This window comes from Oncorhynchus nerka, linkage group LG6 (genome assembly GCF_034236695.1).
Source record: "Oncorhynchus nerka isolate Pitt River linkage group LG6, Oner_Uvic_2.0, whole genome shotgun sequence".
NCBI lineage: Eukaryota > Metazoa > Chordata > Actinopteri > Salmoniformes > Salmonidae > Oncorhynchus > Oncorhynchus nerka.
In genome coordinates this window covers 73,641,829-73,661,870 of record NC_088401.1, presented here as the reverse complement: position 1 = coordinate 73,661,870, position 20,042 = coordinate 73,641,829, and the positions used below count along the sequence as shown (strand labels likewise).

The window sequence follows — 20,042 nt, the reverse complement described above, 5'->3', positions numbered from 1 at the left end:
GGGAGAGTGGGGGTTCTGTAACCGACAGATCAAGTGGGAGTTCTGTAACTGACAGAGAGAGTGGGGGTTCTGTAACCGACAGATCAAGTGGGGGTTCTGTAACTGACAGAGAGAGTGGGGATTCTGTAACTGACAGAGAGAGTGGGGGTTCTGTAACTGACAGAGAGAGTGAGGTTCTGTAACTGACAGATCGAGTGGGGGTTCTGTAACTGACAGAGAGAGTGAGGGTTCTGTAACCAACAGATCAAGGTGGAGTTCTGTAACCAACAGATCAAGGTGGAGTTCTGTAACTGACAGAGAGAGTGGGGGTTCTGTAACCGACAGATCAAGGTGGAGTTCTGTAACTGACAGAGAGAGTGGGGTTTCTGTAACTGACAGATAGAGTGGGAGTTCTGTAACCGACAGATCGAGTGGGATTTCTGTAACCGACAGATCGAGTGGGATTTCTGTAACTGACAGAGAGAGTGGGGGTTCTGTAACTGACAGAGAGCGTGGGGGTTCTGTAACTGACAGAGAGAGTGGGGGTTCTGTAACCGACAGATCGAGTGGGAGTTCAGTAACTGACAGAGAGAGTGGGGGTTCTGTAACTGACAGAGAGAGTGGGGGTTCTGTAACTGACAGATCGAGTGAGGGTTCTGTAACTGACAGATCGAGTGGGAGTTCAGTAACTGACAGATCGAGTGAGGGTTCTGTAACTGACAGATCAAGTGGGGGTTCTGTAACTGACAGATCGAGTGGGAGTTCTGTAACTGACAGAGAGTGGGGGTTCTGTAACTGACAGAGAGAGTGAGGGTTCTGTAACCGACAGATCGAGTGGGAGTTCTGTAACTGACAGATCGAGTGAGGGTTCTGTAACTGACAGATAGAGTGGGGGTTCTGTAACTGACAGATCGAGTGTGAGTTCTGGAACTCATCATGGACTTTACATGACCTCACACATTCCCAAAATATTTGCTTCCTCTGAGAGTCTCCCACACGTTTATATCCCCACTGTGTGTGTGTGTGTGTGTGTGTGCGTGCGTGCGTGCGTGCGTGTGTGTGTGTGTGTGTGTGCGTGTGTGTGTGTTGGGAGCAGGCTGGAGGGCAAAGCAGACAGTTGCATTAGTTATTAAGGGTGACCCTAGCACAAGGCATGTCCTACAGCACAGCCTCCAGCAAGGAAAACACAGGAGAGGAGAGACGCTGATACCCAAGACACTGGGGGAAGATGGTGGCCAAGATACAGTCACACTGGGGGAAGATGATGGCCAAGATACAGTCACACTGGGGAAGATGATGGCCAAGATACAGTCACACTGGGGGAAGATGATGGCCAAGATACAGTCACACTGGGGAAGATGATGGCCAAGATACAGTCACACTGGGGAAGATGATGGCCAAGATACAGTCACACTGGGGGAAGATGATGGCCAAGATACAGTCACACTGGGGGAAGATGATGGCCAAGATACAGTCACACTGGGGGAAGATGATGGCCAAGATACAGTCACACTGGGGAAGATGATGGCCAAGATACAGTCACACTGGGGGAAGATGATGGCCAAGATACAGTCACACTGGGGAAGATACATGGACAGTGTGCTAGCGTAGTTTCCATGAGGCCCCAACTGATTTCACAATAAACACTCAAATCTCTGTAGTCCTTACGGGCGTCCCAAATGCTTTTCCCTATAATTCCCCACTTTTGACCCTATGGCCCTCACGCAGCGTGTCCTGTTAGAAAACAAAGGTCCACTCTCTTGACATAAACCTTTATGAATCAAAGATTCTGTTGTGGCTATTCATGTTCCATATTTAAAGGGGCTACATAGGCATTCCAAGAGTAAAAATAAACATGTCCCCATTCATATATCCTCTGACATTATCTGGTGAGAATTTGGGTCTGTATATTGGGTGAAGATACCTGCGGGTTTAGAGGGTGACGGGGCAGTGTGTGTGTGTCTGTGTGTCTGTGTGTGTGAGTGTGTAAAACACAGGCTGCTATAGAGGCAGAGAGCCGGGAGCAGACCTCTGTGATGGATGGAGTCTGTCTGAGCTGAGAACCGCTGTGGCTCCGCTGCTGTAAACTGGTGAGAAGTGATGCAACTACCTTAACTGTGGGCACCAGGTCATCAATAACACTCACACACACCAGACACTGTCCTCACACAGCTAGAGCCAAGCGTTGGAGGAGAGAGAGGGGACACTGTCTTCACACAGCTAGAGCCAAGCGTTGGAGGAGAGAGAGGGGACACTGTCTTCACACAGCTAGAGCCAAGCGTTGGAGGAGAGAGAGGGGACAATGTCTTCACCCAGCTAGAGCCAAGCGTTGGAGGAGAGAGAGGGGACAATGTCTTCACCCAGCTAAAGCCAAGCGTTGGAGGAGAGAGAGGGGACACTGTCTTCACACAGCTAGAGCCAAGCGTTGGAGGAGAGAGAGGGGACACTGTCTTCACACAGCTAGAGCCAAGCATTGTAGGAGAGAAAGGGGACACTGTCTTAACACAGCTAGAGCCAAGCGTTGGAGGAGAGAGGGGACACTGTCTTCACACAGCTAGAGCCAAGCGTTGGAGGAGAGAGAGGGGAAAGAGGTCTCGGGCTCTTTCTGTTTTTATGTGTGTGTGGGAGGGGGAAGGACGCATATGTGTGGTGGAGTGGTGCGTGTGTGTGTGTGTGTGTGTGTGTGTGTGTGTGTGTGTGTGTGTGTGTGTGTCATTAATTGCTATGCCAGGATACACCCTTCCCAGGCAGCAGTAGCGTGGTGAGTAAGTGTTTCTCTACAGCTCCAAATGTCAACCTAACCGTATCTATATCTCCTGTCTCTAATACACTGAGACTAATACAGTACACTGGACGACTGCTGCCTGGGAGGATCCTCTTATCCACAGTTTGGCCTTTATTGTCAATAATCTTACCCTGTAGGTAGCTCTACAAACGGGTCACTATCTGGCACAGCCAGAAAGTCCAACTCTGAAACCCTAACTAACCCTAACCACACCATGTGCCTTAATGCCTTAATAACAAACCTGTATGTCGTTTGTAAAAACGGATCAAATTGTTAAATTACGAGCCTAGTAGGTTTAGCCACGGAAAAAGTCAGGAACCTTCCTGCTAGCCATGATTGGCTGAGATAACGGATGGGTTGAATATGCTGAGAGATGAGTTCAGATGGGTAGCCACGTAGCTCGCTTCTGTCTATAACAGGAGATGCTCAGTATGTGTAGATAATCCTTTCTACTACATTTTTTTTGAAAGATATAACGTTAGCCATGCAGATCTGCAAAAGCGTTTCTACAGCTCTCAACAACATTGCTGCTCTGAATTTAGCAAGCGCTATCGACAAAGATCAGTGGGAAAACATTGTGATGGATGACATTTTGCACACAATCAGTGTGAACCAGAGTGACTTGACACAACAACAGGCCTAACAAGCTGTAGCTACAAACCAAACAGAAGAGACACGCTGCCGTGAAGCCTTCATCCATGTATACGGGTCATTTTCAGATATTATACATTTCAAATGTTGTCAAAGTTGTTTTTCTGCAGGTTAAAAGGTACGGTTAGCTAGCTAGCCAACGTTAGCTTGCTGGCTCGCTAGCTAACATTAAGTGTGCGATCTGTATATTTACATTATACATATCTCAGGAAACCATTTGCATTGCATAGCTAGCTAACATTGAACCTAGTCGAAGGAATTGTCTGTGGAGCTCCGAGAAAGGATTGTGCTGAGCCACAGATCTGGGGAAGGGTACCAAAAAATGTTTGCAGCATTGAAGGTCTCCAAGAACACAGTGGCCTCCATCATTCTTAAATGGAAGAAGTTGAGCAATTGGGGGAGAAGGGCCTTGGTCAGGGAGCTGACTAAGAACCCAATGGTTACTCTGACCAAGCTCGAAAGTTCCTCTGTGGAGATGGGAGAACCTTCCAGAAGGACAACCATCTCTGCAGCACCCCACCAATCAGGCCATTATGATAGAGTGGCCAGATGGAAGACACAGTTAGAGGCACATGACAGCCCGCTTGGAGATTGCCAAAAGGCACTTAAAGACTCTCAGACCATGAGAAACAAAAATCTCTGGTTTAATGAAACCAATATTGAACTCTATGGCCTGAATGCCAAGCGTCACGTCTCGAGGAAACCTGGCACCCTCCTTACGGTGAAGTATGGTGCCGGCAGCATCATGCTGTGGGGTTGTTTTTATGCGGCAGGGACTGGGAGACTAGTCATAATCGAGGAAAAGATTAACGGAGCAAATTAGAGAGAGATCCTTGATGAAAATCTGCTCCAGAGTGCTCAGGACCTCAGAGGGAGGCGAAAGTTCACCTTCCAACATTACAACGACCCTAAGCACACACGCAAGAAAATGCAGGAGTGGCTTCGGGACATGTCTCTGAATGTCTTTGAGTGGCCCAGCCAGAGCCCGGACTTGAACCCGATCGATCGAACATCTCTGGAGAGACCTGAAAATAGCTGTGCAGCGAATCTCCCCATCCAACCTGACAGAACTTGAGAGGATCTGCATAGAAGAATGGGAGAAACTCACCAAGTACAGGTGTGCCAGGCTTGAAGTGTCATATCCAAGAAGACTTGAGGCTACAATCACTGCCAAAGGTGCTTCACCAAAGTACTGAGTAAAGGGTCTGAATACTTAAATGTGATATTTCTGTTTGCTTTGTCATTATGGAGTATTGTGTGTAGATTGATAGGGAAAAAATACAATTTAATCTATTTTAGAATAAGGCTGTAAAGTAACAAAATATGGAAAAAGTAAAGGGGTCTGAATACTTTCCAAATGCACTGTAGGCCAAGGACTACATCAATGTATTTTTACCTGGAGTTGTTCCTACTACTTTCAAACACTTTGTTTTGAAATCTTTGGTTGTTTACTATACTACCTTACTCACTCTTTTTAGCACATGGCCTCAGATGTGAATCCTTAAATAGATGGGTGGGGCTAAGGCTTAAGAGGGTGTGAATGATGCTGAATGGGTGTAGACAAAGAAGTGCTCTCCAGTAGGTGTACCAAAACATTAATGGACCATTTTCTCAAAAGTGGAGTTACAAGTTTATCAAATTTTAAAGCAGAATTACTTTCCCATTGTTCCTCAACTGAGGTCACATATAAGCCTATTTTGACTTTGCAGCTGGCCTATCTAGCGGAAATTGCTCAGTTCTGCCTCCACGGCAAGATTCATGACAATAAACGTCAACCTGTCTCTCTGTTTCTCTTCTCTCTCTCTTTATTACTCTCTGTCTTTCTCTGCTAGCTATGTGGTGTTTATTTCACTGAGAATTCATGTTAATTATGTCTCACGTGCAACAGAGTGATGCTTTCTCAAATGTCTGGATTCAATTAATTCACAGAAAGCCAGAGTATAACGACCCAAATCATGCCTACTTTTGTCATCTGACAGGCATTTTTATGTGGCACAGTTCTGAACAAACCAGGTCTGGCAAAGTTCTGGCTTATGTATGGTAGCTGCTTACCATTTTTGCCATTGCTGGGCCACTACTAGCGATGCAGATGACTCCTGCAATGTCACAGTCTCGTTACCGTTTTTAGGGTTGAGGTGAGTCTCTCTATCTTGTTACCTTTTTGAGGATGGAGGTGAGTCTTTCGGTCTCACAGTCGATGATGATCTGTCCCTCCTTCCTCTTGTCCAGGTCTTGGAACACCTTGAGGAACGAGGTCTCCGTCATGGTCTCCACGTTGACAGACGTCACCAGCCAGCTCCTCTCAGCAGCCGTGTCCAGGACCTTCTGCAGCACAGACAGGCCTACAGGTCAGGGGCAAAGGTCATGGGTTAGAGGTGAACTATGGCTGTGTTCCAAAAGGCATCCTATTCCCTGGTTCCCTGGTGCAGTACATGGTGAATAGGGTGTCATTTTGGATGCATGGTATGACATCATTTACACTGTATGACTGACATATCTTAGAAACCAAGCATCTTGTCCAAAAGCCCAAGAAGCACCTTTCCCACTAAGCCCAAGAAGCACCTTTCCCACTAAGCCCAAGAAGCACCTTTCCCACTAAGCCCAAGAAGCACCTTTCCCACTAAGCCCAAGAAGCACCTTTCCCACTAAGCCCAAGAAGCACCTTTCCCACTAAGCCCAAGAAGCACCTTTCCCACTAAGCCCAAGAAGCACCTTTCCCACTAGCCCAAGAAGCACCTTTCCCACTAAGCCCAAGAAGCACCTTTCCCACTAATCCCAAGAAGCACCTTTCCCAATAAGCCCAAGAAGCACCTTTCCCACTAGCCCAAGAAGCACCTTTCCCACTAAGCCCAAGAAGCACCTTTCCCACTAAGCCCAAGAAGCACCTTTCCCAATAGCCCAAGAAGCACCTTTCCCACTAAGCCCAAGAAGCACCTTTCCCAAAAGCCCAAGAAGCATTTTGCCCAAAAGCCCAAGAAGCACCTTTCCCACTAAGGCCAAGAAACATCTTGCCCAAAAGCCCAAGAAGCATTTTGCCCAATAAGCCCAAGAAGCACCTTTCCCACTAAGCCCAAGAAGCACCTTTCCCACTAAGCCCAAGAAGCATCTTGCCCAATAAGCCCAAGAAGCATTTTGCCCACTAAGCCCAAGAAGCATCTTGACCACTAAGTCCAAGAAGCATCTTGCCCAATAAGACATATCCATCAATAACCAAGCTTTCATGCTAACATAGACCTATCCATCAATAACACAGCTTTCATGCTAACATAGACCTATCCATCATTAACACAGCTTTCATGCTAACATAGACCTATCCATCAATAACAAAGCTTTCATGCTAACATAGACCTATCCATCAATAACAAAGCTTTCATGCTAACATAGACCTATCCATCAATAACAAAGCTTTCATGCTAACATAGACCTATCCATCAATAACAAAGCTTTCATGCTAACATAGACCTATCCATCAATAACACAGCTTTCATGCTAACATAGACCTATCCATCAATAACAAAGCTTTCATGCTAACATAGACCTATCCATCAATAACAAAGCTTTCATGCTAACATAGACCTATCCATCAATAACAAAGCTTTCATGCTAACATAGACCTATCCATCAATAACACAGCTTTCATGCTAACATAGACCTATCCATCAATAACAAAGCTTTCATGCTAACATAGACCTATCCATCAATAACAAAGCTTTCATGCTAACATAGACCTATCCATCAATAACACAGCTTTCATGCTAACATAGACCTATCCATCAATAACAAAGCATTCATGCTAACATAGACCTATCCATCAATAACAAAGCTTTCATGCTAACATAGACCTATCCATCATAAGACTTTCTCTGACAGCACAGTGATGTAATATATGATTACCGGCTCCAGAGGGAAAATTCATTATAACGACTGGGATGCCATGTACAGATATGTTGTTACAGCACTTGGTGTTACTCTGAATAATCACTCCACACACACACACACACACACACACACACACACACACACACACACACACACACACACACACACACACACACACACACACACGAACGTGCACAAACAAATGCGCACCACACACACCAGGGTGACCACAAGCATAAGCGACATAAGTGGCTGCTTAGGGCCCCTGGCCGCAAGGGGCCCCCGACCATTTTTTTATATATGTATTTTTTTTGGAACTCAATTGGGGTCTCAACTTACTATTTAGAGTTAAAATCGTGGAATACAGAAGGTACAATTTCAAAATTTGGTTGTGCATCAGCAGTTTTTCTCTTGTTATGTCAGTCACTGAGACTCACTCAATTAGCCCATTTCAGCTAACATTTTTTAGATTGGAAGTTTGTCTAGCCAGCTGTTTAAACTTGTAGTAATCATGACCGAATCCTGGCAACGCAGGGCACATGCCCAGAAGCCCTAACCTCCATTGGTCACCCATTGTTTATGTTAGTCATTGTCACTCAGATACATGGCATAAGTCATACAAAATGTGTAGAATTGCAGAAAATGATAATTAAAACGACAAAAGAAAATCACAGACAAATTGCAGGGAAATAGCTGTAAAACTGTTCTTTTTTTTCTTCCCCATGGCAACACGTGTAGAATTGCAGGGAAATAGCTGTAAAACTGTTCTTTTTTTTCTTCCCCATGGCAACATGTGTAGAATTGCAGGGAAATAGCTGTAAAACTGTTCTTTTTTCTCTTCCCCATGGCAACATGTGTAGAATTGCAGGGAAATAGCTGTGAAACTGTTCTTTTTTCTCTTCCCCATGGCAACATGTGTAGAATTGCAGGGAAATAGCTGTAAAACTGTTCTTTTTTCTCTTCCCCATGGCAACATGTGTAGAATTGCAGGGAAATAGCTGTAAAACTGTTCTTTTTTCTCTTCCCCATGGCAACATGTGTAGAATTGCAGGGAAATAGCTGTAAAACTGTTCTTTTTTCTCTTCCCCATGGCAACATGTGTAGAATTGCAGGGAAATAGCTGTAAAACTGTTCTTTTTTCTCTTCCCCATGGCAACATGTGTAGAATTGCATGACCACTAAAATGTTTTTCCGCGAGGTGGGGTACCCCTAACTAAATCTCACTAAGGGCCCCCAAAAGGCTAGGGCTGGCCCTGCACACACACACAGACACAGACAGTCCCTCAGAGGCACCAATTACATCCAGGCCACTCCATTAAGCTGTCCCCATAGGCTGCTAATGCACTAAAGTATCATGGGGGAACAGGCTAGGGAACCAATGGGCTCGCGGCTCAGAACAGGGACAGGAAACAAGAGGCCATTAGGGAACACATCGATCATGGCTGCAGATTTACAGTGTGGGAGGCACACACACACACACAGTATCATATTAGACCAATCAGAATCCTCCTGGGAGGGGACAGACAGTTATTCCAGAAGGTAAACAAAGCTTTTACCAACTGCAGAGCGGCGGCCATTACTAAACCAAATACTGAATTATAACAATTACATTATAAGCTAAGCTAATACATGAAGCTGTTTTCCACACAGCCAGTCACAACTGCACTAGAGAGAATCATCAAACATGCCATATGACCCTCTTTACATATTTCACATGCCATATTAGCAGCAGGGTTGTTGGTGTGTTTCTAACTAGTCAGAGTTATGTTGAAAGGTGATGGATGCCTGGCTCCGTTGGATGGTTTAGAGGAGAGGTTGAGAAGTGGTTAAAAAGGGGTTGGTGACACCTGATAAATACAATGTGTCAAATCACATAAATCACTTGAGAAATCGGACATGGGGCAAATACAGTCCAGTGGTGTTCAGAATACTTGGTTTCAAACCCAGCAGCCAGTCACATTAAACCATTGACTGCTATGGGCAGCAGAGAACTCCATAGACGGAGCTTCTGCTTTCAGGACCATGGTCAACTCCTCTGTTTCAGAGTGGTTTGTTTCAGGCCAACTATCCACTCTGAAACTACAGGACCATGGTCAACTCCTCAGACAGAAAACACTCTTTTGCTTTCTATCTTTTTTCTTCTCAACCTTCTGTTGTCGTGGTGTGATTCCAGGACCATGGCCAGCTCCCTAGAGCTCAATCTCACAATCTGCAGTCTGCACCCCTTTTCCACAAGAACACACATAATTATTCTAGTCAAAGTAAAACCTGTCTGCCCCCTACTCCCTGAAATAGAACAAGGAGGTTGAATCGGAAACACAAATCTGAGTCTGCACACCATGAAAAGAACCCTCATAAGAACTAATTATGGAATCTGGCCCTCAAAATAACTAATAATGGAATCTGGCCCTCAAAATAACTAATAATGGAATCTGTCCCTCAAAAGAACTAGTAATGGAATCTGGTCCTCATAAGAACTAATAATGGAATCTGGTCCTCATAAGAACTAATAATGGAATCTGGCCCTCATAAGAACTAATAATGGAATCTGGTCCTCATAAGAACTAATAATGGAATCTGGCCCTCAAAATAACTAATCATGGAATCTGGCCCTCATGTGAACTAATAATGGAATCTGGTCCTCATAAGAACTAGTAATGGAATCTGGTCCTCATAAGAACTAATAATGGAATCTGGTCCTCATAAGAACTAATAATGGAATCTGGTCCTCATAAGAACTAATAATGGAATCTGGTCCTCACAAGAACTAATAATGGAATCTGGTCCTCATAAGAACTAATAATGGAATCTGGCCCTCATGTGAACTAATAATGGAATCTGGTCCTCATAAGAACTAATAATGGAATCTGGCCCTCATAAGAACTAATAATGGAATCTCGCCCTCATAAAAACTAATAATGGAATATGGCCTTCAAAATAACTAATAATGGAATCTGGCCCTCGTGTGAACTAATAATGGAATCTGGCCCTCATAAGAACTAATAATGGAATCTGGCCCTCATAAGAACTAATAATGGAATCTGGCCTTCATAAGAACTAATAATGGAATCTGGCCCTCATAAGAACTAATAATGGAATCTGGCCCTCATAAGAACTAATAATGGAATCTGGCCCTCATAAGAACTAATAATGGAATCTGTCCCTCATAAGAACTAATAATGGAATCTGGCCCTCATAAGAACTAGTAATGGAATCTGTCCCTCATAAGAACTACTAATGGAATCTGGCCCTCATAAGAACTAGTAATGGAATCTGTCCCTCATAAGAACTAATAATGGAATCTGGCCCTCATAAGAACTAATTGGACTAACACATGGAGAGACCGACACGTGGGAGGAGAGAGAGACAGATAATTTTATTTATTTTTATTCACTAAAAAGGGCCATTTTGTGAATATTGTTTATGAGGGTGTTAATGGACGTGAACATTTCTTTTCACTGTTTCCAGGCATCTGAAAATAAAAAGAGACACACTTTAGAAGTTAACAGCTGATGCTCAGTAACACATCTACACAGATGTTATCTGGGGAGAAAATAGTTTTAAAATCCCTGCGACTGCAGGACAATGGCAACACTCAGAGATGTATCTTTATGTTCACTCTGTGCATACCAAATGGCACCCTATTCCCTTTATTGTGCACTACTTTAGGAAATAGAGTGCAATTTGGAAAGGAGACTTTCCAGTTAAAGCGCTTAAAAAAGTAATATTTATAAAGAGAAGTTCTAAATATATTCGACCATAAAGCCTTTGGGCTGTGATGGAAGATGGTAATATGAAGAAGGATGTGCTCAACATCAACAAAGATGCTGAAATGTGTCAAGGTGCTGAAATGTGTCAAGGTGCTGAAATGTGTCAAGGTGCTGAAATGTGTGCAACAATAAATACCTGCATGAACACAATGACCCATGCAAGCATTCACGCACAAACGTACGCACGCATTCTCACACACACACACACACACACACACACACACACACACACACACACACACACACACACACACACACACACACACACACACACACCTGCATAAATGTATGGATACCTTAATCTCTCCCCCAGGCATTCAACTTTAATCCACATTCAGGCCTGCATAGCAATGGATGGTGACTCCCAGACCAGTCTACCAAAGAGAGAGCCCTGCTGGGGGACTAAACACAGACTGCTATAATCTACACTCACAAAGGTGCCTGTCTGTATACCTCTATTTAGCCTTGTGATAGGGAACAAAGTGCCATCGACAACGGCATGAAGACACACAGCTGCACAGGCACACACATACACACACACACACACACAAACGCACACACACACGCATGCAAGCACACACACACACTATAACCGAACAAACACCAATTTTTCTTACAGGCTTAAAATAACCCTTTGGACAAGGCAGCTGGAGAATAGTATCCAGGCAACAGGAGGCAATATGGATGATGATATGGATTCCAGAACTCTCCATCCCACCGCTCAATTACACACGCACGCACGCACACACACACACAAACACACACACACACACACACACACATGCGTGCACACACACACGCCAACACACAAACAGCAGGGTTAATGGCAATGCAGTCCCTCACTGGCCGATAAAGGGATCATGGGAGATAAAAACATCACTGGGACATGCATGGCGCTCTAGCTATCATGGCTTCTATGAATCACAAGGATCAGTCCTCTGTGTGAAACCCCCTCTGTCACAGTCCTGTTGTGTGTCCAGACAGACTGACAGAGTGACAGTTTATCAAGGTCTCACAGTTGTCATTAAACTGGCTTTATTTCAGAGAGTGTAACATCACTCAGCAGTCACAGCACACACAAAGGGACATGCACGCACGCAAACAAGAATGCATACACACACAAATACATAAACACGTAGGCATGCATACACACACACTGCCAGCGTATGCAGAGTTTAGTGTAGCTTGACAGTTATGCTCTGAAACACACAACACCTGAGACAGATGGCACAGCATTATAGGTAGGCTACAGCTGATTGGCTGGGAGGAGGGGAGGGGAGGTGAAAAGAGGGGAGAGACCGGGAGGAGAGGAGGGGAGAGGAGCGGAGAGACTGGGAGGAGATGAGGGGAGAGGAGGCGAGAAACTGGGTATAGGAGGGGTGAGACTGGGAGGAGAGAAGGGGAGAGATCGGGAGGAGAGAAGGGGAGAAACGGGGGAGTAGAGGAGGGGAGAATGGGAGGAGAGGAGAGGAGATGAGGGGAGAGACTGGGAGGAGAGGAGTGGAGAGATGGGGAGAGACTGGGAGGAGAGGAGGGAGATGAGGGGAGAGACTGGGAGGAGAGGAGGGGAGAGGAGGGCAGAGTCTGTGAGGAGAGGAGGGAGAGACTGGGAGGAGTGGAGGGGAGAGGAGGGGAGAAACAGGGAGTAGAGGAGGGGAGAGACTGGGAGGAAAGGAGGGGAGAGAAGGGGAGAGACTGGGAGTAGAGGAGGGGAGAGACTAGGAGGAGGGGAGAGGAGGGGGGAGAGGAGCAGAGAGACTGGGAGGAGATGAGGGGAGAGGAGGCGAGAGACTGGGAGGAGAGGAGGGGAGAGACTGGGAGGAGATGAGGGGAGAGGAGGCGAGAGACTGGGAGGAGAGGAGGGGAGAGACTGGGAGGAGTGGAGGGGAGAGGAGGGGAGAAACTGGGAGTAGAGGAGGGGAGAGACTGGGAGGAAAGGAGAGGAGAGAAGGGGAGAGACTGGGAGGAGAGGAGGCGAGATGAGGGGAGAGACTGGGAGGAGAGGAGGGGAGAGGAGGGAGAGACTGGGAGGAGAGGAGGGGAGAGACTAGGAGGAGAGGAGGGGAGAGACTGGGAGTAGAGGAGTGGAGAGACTGGGAGGAGTGCAGGGTAGACACTGGGAGGAGAGGAGGGAGATGAGGGGAGAGACTGGGAGGAGAGGAGGGGAGAGGAGGGGAGAGACTGGGAGGAGAGGAGGAGGGAGAGGAGGGGAGAGACTAGGAGGAGAGGAGGGGAGAGACTGGGAGGAGTGGAGGGGAGAGGAGGGGAGAAACTGGGAGTAGAGGAGGGGAGATGAGGGGAGAGACTGGGAGGAGAGGAGGGGAGAGGAGGGGAGAGACTAGGAGGAGAGGAGGGGAGAGACTGGGAGGAGTGGAGGGGAGAGGAGGGGGGAGAGGAGCGGAGAGACTGGGAGGAGATGAGGGGAGAGGAGGCGAGAGACTGGGAGGAGAGGAGTGGAGAGACTGGGAGGAGTGGAGGGAGAGGAGGGGAGAAACTGGGAGTAGAGGAGGGGAGAGACTGGGAGGAGAGGAGGGGAGAGGAGGGGGAGAGGAGCAGAGAGACTGGGAGGAGATGAGGGGAGAGGAGGCGAGAGACTGGGAGGAGAGGAGGGGAGAGACTGGGAGGAGAGGAGGGGAGAGACTGGGAGGAGTGGAGGGGAGAGGAGGGGAGAAACTGGGAGTAGAGGAGGGGAGAGACTGGGAGGAGAGGAGGGAGAGGAGCGGAGAGACTGGGAGGAGATGAGGGAGAGGAGGCGAGAGACTGGGAGGAGAGGAGGGGAGAGACTGGGAGGAGAGGAGGGGAGAGACTGGGAGGAGTGGAGGGGAGAGGAGGGGAGAAACTGGGTATAGGAGGGGTGAGACTGGGAGGAGAGAAGGGGAGAGACTGGGAGGAGAGAAAGGGAGAGACGGAGGAGAGAAGGGGAGAAACTGGGAGTAGAGGAGGGGAGAAACTGGGAGTAGAGGAGGGGAGAATGGGAGGAGAGGAGAGGAGAGAAGGGGAGAGACTGGGAGGAGAGGAGGGGAGAGACTGGGAGGAGAGGGGGAGAGGAGGGGAGAGACTGGGAGGAGAGGAGGGGAGAGACTGGGAGGAGTGGAGGGGAGAGGAGGGTAGAAACTGGGAGTAGAGGAGGGGAGATGAGGGGAGAGACTGGGAGGAGAGGAGGGGAGAGGAGGGCAGGGACTGGGAGGAGAGGAGGGGAGAGACTGGGAGGATAGGAGGGGAGAGAAGGTGAGAGACTGGGAGTAGAGGAGGGAGAGACTGGGAGGAGTGGAGGGGAGAGGAGGGGAGAAACTGGGTATAGGAGGGGTGAGACTGGGAGGAGAGAAGGGGAGAGACTGGGAGGAGAGAAAGGGAGAGACGGAGGAGAGAAGGGGAGAAACTGGGAGTAGAGGAGGGGAGAATGGGAGGAGAGGAGAGGAGAGAAGGGGAGAGACTGGGAGGAAAGGAGGGGAGAGACTGGGAGGAGAGGAGGGAAGAGGAGGGGAGAGACTGGGAGGAGAGGAGGGGAGAGACTGGGAGGAGTGGAGGGGAGAGGAGGGTAGAAACTGGGAGTAGAGGGAGGGAGATGAGGGGAGAGACTGGGAGGAGAGGAGGGGAGAGGAGGGCAGAGACTGGGAGGAGAGGAGGGGAGAGACTGGGAGGATAGGAGGGGAGAGAAGGGGAGAGACTGGGAGTAGAGGAGGGGAGAGACTGGGAGGAGAGGAGGGGAGAGGAGTGGGGGAGAGGAGCGGAGAGACTGGGAGGAGAGGAGGGGAGAGACTGGTAGGACAGGAGGGGAGAGACTGGGAGGAGTGGAGGGGAGAGGAGGGGACAAACTGGGTATAGGAGGGGTGAGACTGGGAGGAGAGAAGGGGAGAGACTGGCAGGAGAGAAGGGGAGAGACTGGGAGGAGTGGAGGGGAGAAACTGGGAGTAGAGGAGTGGAGAGACTGGGAGGAGTGTAGGGTAGACACTGGGAGGAGAGGAGGGGAGAGACTGGGAGGAGAGGAGGGGAGAGGAGGGGAGAAACTGGGAGTAGAGGAGGGGAGAGACTAGGAGGAGAGGAGGGGAGAGACTGGGAGGAGTGGAGGGGGAGGAGGGGAGAGACTGGGAGGAAAGGAGAGGAGAGAAGGGGAGAGACTGGGAGGAGAGGAGGGGAGATGAGGGGAGAGACTGGGAGGAGAGGAGGGGAGAGACTGGAAGGATAGGGGGAGAGACAGGGAGGTGACAAGGGGAGAGCCTGGGAGGAATGGAGTGGAGAAACTGGGAGGAGTGGATGGGAGAGACTGGGGGAGGTGGAGGGGGAGAGGAGGGGAGAGGAGGTGAGAGACTGGGAGGAGAGGAGGGAGATGAGGGAGAGGAGAGACTGGGAGGGGAGGAGGGGAGACAATGAGAGGAGAGAAGGGGAGAGGAGGGGAGAAACTGGGAGTAGAGGAGGGGAGAGACTGGGATGAGAGAAGGGGAGAGACTGGGAGGAGAGGAGGGGAGAGACCGGGAGGAGAGAAGGGGAGAGACTGGGAGGAGTGGAGGGGAGAAACTGGGAGGAGTGGAGGTGAGAAACTGGGAGGAGTGGAGGGGAGAGGAGGGGAGAGGAGGTGAGACTCTGGGGGAGAGGAGGGGAGAGGAGGGAGAGACTGGGAGGGGAGGAGGGGAGAGACTAGGAGGAGAGGAGGGGAGAGACTGGGAGGAGAGGAGGAGAGAGACTGGGAGGAGAGGAGGGGAAAGACTGGGAGAGGAGTGCAGAGACAAGGAGGGGAGGAGGGGAGAGACTAGGAGGAGAGGAGGGGAGAAACTAGGAGGAGAGGACGGGAGAGACTAGGAGGAGAGGAGGGGAGAGACTAGGAGGAGAGGAGGGGAGAGACTAGGAGGAGAGGAGGGGAGAGACTGGGAGGAGAGTAGGGGAGAGACTGGGAGGAGAGGAGGGGAGAGACTGGGAGGAGAGGAGGGGAGAGACTAGGAGGAGAGGAGGGGAGACTGGGAAGAGAGGAGGGGAGAGACTGGGAGGAGAGGAGGGGAGAAACTGGGAGTAGAGGAGGGCAGAGACTGGGAGGAGAGGAGGGGAGAGACTAGGAGGAGAGGAGGGGAGAGACTAGGAGGAGACGAGGGGAGAGACTAGGAGGAGAGGAGGGGAGATACTGGGAGGAGAGGAGGGGAGAGACTAGGAGGAGAGGAGGGGAGAGACTGGGAGGAGAGGAGGGGAGACACCTGGTGTGGACAGGTGCGTCATCTTTTCTGTTTTTTTTTTGCACCGACAGAAAATGAAGAAGCTGAAACGTGTTTGCTTTCCTCTTGCTGACATACAAGTATGCTTTTCAAATACCCTGACAAAATGAGAGCTTTAGAGATATTCAACACTCTCCTACTCCTTGTGTGACAAATCAATGTGTCTGTGTGTCTTTGTGTGTGTTGTCTGTCCATGGGCAGGTGTTTCCTAGAGCCGTGGCTGAAAAGGCTTTTCACTGTGAAAGGACACAATGGCTACTCCTTACCCCTCCACTGTCACCATGGCAATCAGTGAATGACTAACTGTGGTTGGTATGACAACTGATGTCTTGCACAAGACAGGACCTGTGAGAGAGGTGTGTGTGTGTGCAGGAAGTATTTATTGTGTACGTGTTTACGTGTGCGCGTGCAACACAGTAGTACATGTATGTGCGTAACTACGTTTGTGTGTGTGTGTGTGTGTAATGTTCTCTAACGTGCAGATTTTACAGGCTCATGTTCCATTTCTAAAGCTATTCCTGACACTCACCTGGAACGTCATACCCTGTGCCCCAGCGATCCTACCAAACCTCCAGTAACTCCCCCGTATATTAGCCTGGATAGTCAGCTGAAAATCACTCTGTTTCACTACCGTGTCACTTGGTCTCCTTGACAACCTTGACAAACCAGCCAGTGGTTGTGTTTTACACTAATGTCGTGGTCCTCTGTAGCTCAGTTGGTAGAGCATGGCGCTTGCAATGCCAGGATAGACGGTTTGATTCCCGGGACCACCAGTACGTGAAAGAATGTATGACTGTAAGTGTCTGCTACCGTGCATTCGGAAAGTATTTAGACCCCTTGATATTTTGTTACGTTACAGCCTTATTCTAAAATAGATTAAAATGTTTTTTTCCCTCATCAGTCTACACACAAAACCCCATAATGACAAAGCAAAAACAGATTTTTAGACATTTTAGCAAATATACACACTACCGTTGTCACGCCCTGGTCGAAGTATTTTGTGTTTATCTTCATGTATTGGGTCTGGCCAGGGTGTGGCATGGGTTTTTGTATGTGGTGTGTATATATTGGGATTGTAGCTAGTGGGGTGATCTAGCAAAGTCTATGGCTGTCTGGAGTGGTTCTCAATCAGAGGCAGGTGTTTATCGTTGTCTCTGATTGGGAACCATATTTAGGCAGCCATATTCTTTGAGTTTGTCATGGGTGATTGTCCTTAGTGTCCTTATGTCCTTTTTCTGTCGTGTGTTACTTAGCACCAGTGTTAGGATGTTTCGGTTTTCGTATTACGTTTATTGTTTTTGTATTTGAATCGTGTTTACTTTGTCTCATTAAACATGGATCGCAACAGCCACGCCGCATTTTGGTCCGACTCTCCTTCACACCTAAAAAACCGTTACAACCGTTCAAAAGCTTTTTTTTTTTTTTTGGCAATTTCTCGCATGGAATAGCCTTCATTTCTCAGAACAAGAATAGACTGACGAGTTTCAGAAGGAAGTCTTTGTTTCTGGCCAATTTGAGGTCGTTGTTATTGCCACTGAAAAACATCCCCACAGCATGATGCTGCCCCCACCATGCTTCACCGTAGGGATGGTGGAGTGCTGCAGAGATGGTTGTCCTTCTGGAAAGTTCTCCCATCTACACAGAGGAACTGTGGAGCTCTGTCAGGGTGACCATCGGTTTCTTGGTAACCACCCTGACCAAGGCCCTTCTCCCCCGATTTCCCAGTTTGCCTGCTTCCATATAAGAATGAGGGAGGCCACTGTGTTCAGAAATTTGTTGATACCCTTCCCCAGATGTGTGCCTAGACACGATCCTGTCTCGGAGCTCTACGGAGAATTCCTTTGACCTCATGGCTTGGATGATCAATGGAAACATGATGCACCTGAGCTTAATTTCAATTCTCGAGGGTCAGAATACTTATATAAATAATGTATTTCCATGTTTTGTTTTTTTAATCAATTTGCACACATTTTTTAAAACCTGTTTTCTTCTGGGTATTGTGTTTAGATTGATGAGGGCGAAAAAAAACATCTAATCAATTTTAGAATAAGGCTATATCGTAACAAAATATGGAAAAAGTCAAGGGGTCTGAATACTTACTGAATGCACTGTAAATGGAACATGTTCCGTGTTGTCTTATATTTGTGCATCATTGTGAAGTTGATATAGTCTTTTCACACTGTAGGGCCGACCAGAACCGTACTGAGCAGGCAATTATATTTTATTTGACATTGTGCTTTTGAGCAGCATGGTCCCAGCAATTATGTTGGAAGAATAACCAGGCCGACCCAGTACAGCTATTCTTTCACATGCAGACATTATTCAGAGAACACATCATTTGACCTTTGACCCCTTTACTCACCAGAATCTGAGCTGTACATGTAGACGAACTTGGTCCATCCGTAGTGGTCTATGACCCCCACCAGAGTGTCCTGTAGCTCGGGTCTCAGCTGGATCACAAACTGGTTGGCCGTCTCGATGGGGAAGGAAGGCGTGACGAAACACACGTGCAGCGCCCCGCAGAACGACATCAGCATGTTGACCGTCTTCCTGTCGTAGAGGCCAATGATAGCATAGACACCTTTAGAGAACTGGGAACAGACTGGGGGCAAGGAGAGTGGGAAGACGGAGAGAGAGGGAGGGAGGGGGAGAGGGAGGGAGAGTGGGAAGACAGAGCGAGAGAGGAAGGGGAGAGGGAGGGAGAGTGGGAAGACGGAGAGAGAGAGGAAGGGGGAGAGGGAAGGGGAGGAGAGTGGGATGACGGAGAGAGAGAGGGAGAGGAAGAGGGGCGGGGGGAGCGGAAGAGGGGGAGGGGGAGAAAAGAGATGACATTGTTGACTTTCTGGCATTTAGGTTCACATTCTGAAGACCTGTCGATTGAAAACATAATGTTACATTGCGAGATAAATTCTGCACAGATTAGGGTAACATTTTAAGTACCATGATAGACTGTTTATATGTAGCAGGATGTGCTTTCTGTTTACTGTGAGAAGTGGAAGATGGAGGGATAGACATATGTGGAAAAGAAAGGTGAGAAATGGACATGAGAGGTTAATCAATGCATCCTCTGGGTCCCACTGACATATCACTGACAGTAGTACTCATGATTCCTATGTCACATACTTTTCTCTCTTTTTTGTCTCTCTCTCTCTCTCTCTCTCTCTCTCTCTCTCTCTCTCCCTCTCTCTCCTGCTGCCTTGTTCTCTCTCTCTCTTCTCTCTCTCTCCCTCTCATTCCCTGGTCTGCCACTGCCTCCCGTTGAGCCAAAATGGCCTCCATCTGTTTTGATCCTGTTACCTTCATTTTCACTCTTAATCTCTTTTCACTGCACCACAACACATATCTCTTCCTCTCTTTTCGCTGCACTACGACACATATCTCTTCCTCTCTTTTCACTGCACCACAAGACATATCTCTTCCTCTCTTTTCACTGCACTACAACACATATCTCTTCCTCTCTTTTCACTGCACCACAAGACATATCTCTTCCTCTCTTTTCACTGCACCACAACACATATCTCTTCCTCTCTTTTCACTGCACTACAACACATATCTCTTCCTCTCTTTTCACTGCACTACAACACATATCTCTTCCTCTCTTTTCACTGCACCACAACACATATCTCTTCCTCTCTTTTCACTGCACTACAACACATATCTCTTCCTCTCTTTTCACTGCACTACAACACATATCTCTTCCTCTCTTTTCACTGCACCACAGGACATCTCTATCTCTGCTCTCTGCTCTGGCAGTGTGCTGCTCTCTTTTCCCTCTCA

General features: G+C 48.0%; 1 protein-coding gene across 1 annotated transcript in view; it reads right to left on the bottom strand.

Annotated features, from left to right (window-relative positions):
* The window catches only part of LOC115122397 (glutamate receptor 1-like), a 141,087-nt gene extending 122,228 nt beyond the window's left edge, over positions 1 to 18,859 (bottom strand). Inside the window, exons 1-2 of the mRNA XM_065019862.1 lie at positions 18,628 to 18,859; positions 5,573 to 5,757 (exon numbers count right to left, since the gene is read on the bottom strand). Of these exons, the coding sequence (XP_064875934.1) occupies positions 5,573 to 5,757; positions 18,628 to 18,802 (360 nt within the window). The 5' untranslated portion in view covers positions 18,803 to 18,859. The remainder of the gene's footprint in view (positions 1 to 5,572; positions 5,758 to 18,627) is intronic.
* Positions 18,860 to 20,042: the final 1,183 nt, after the last annotated feature.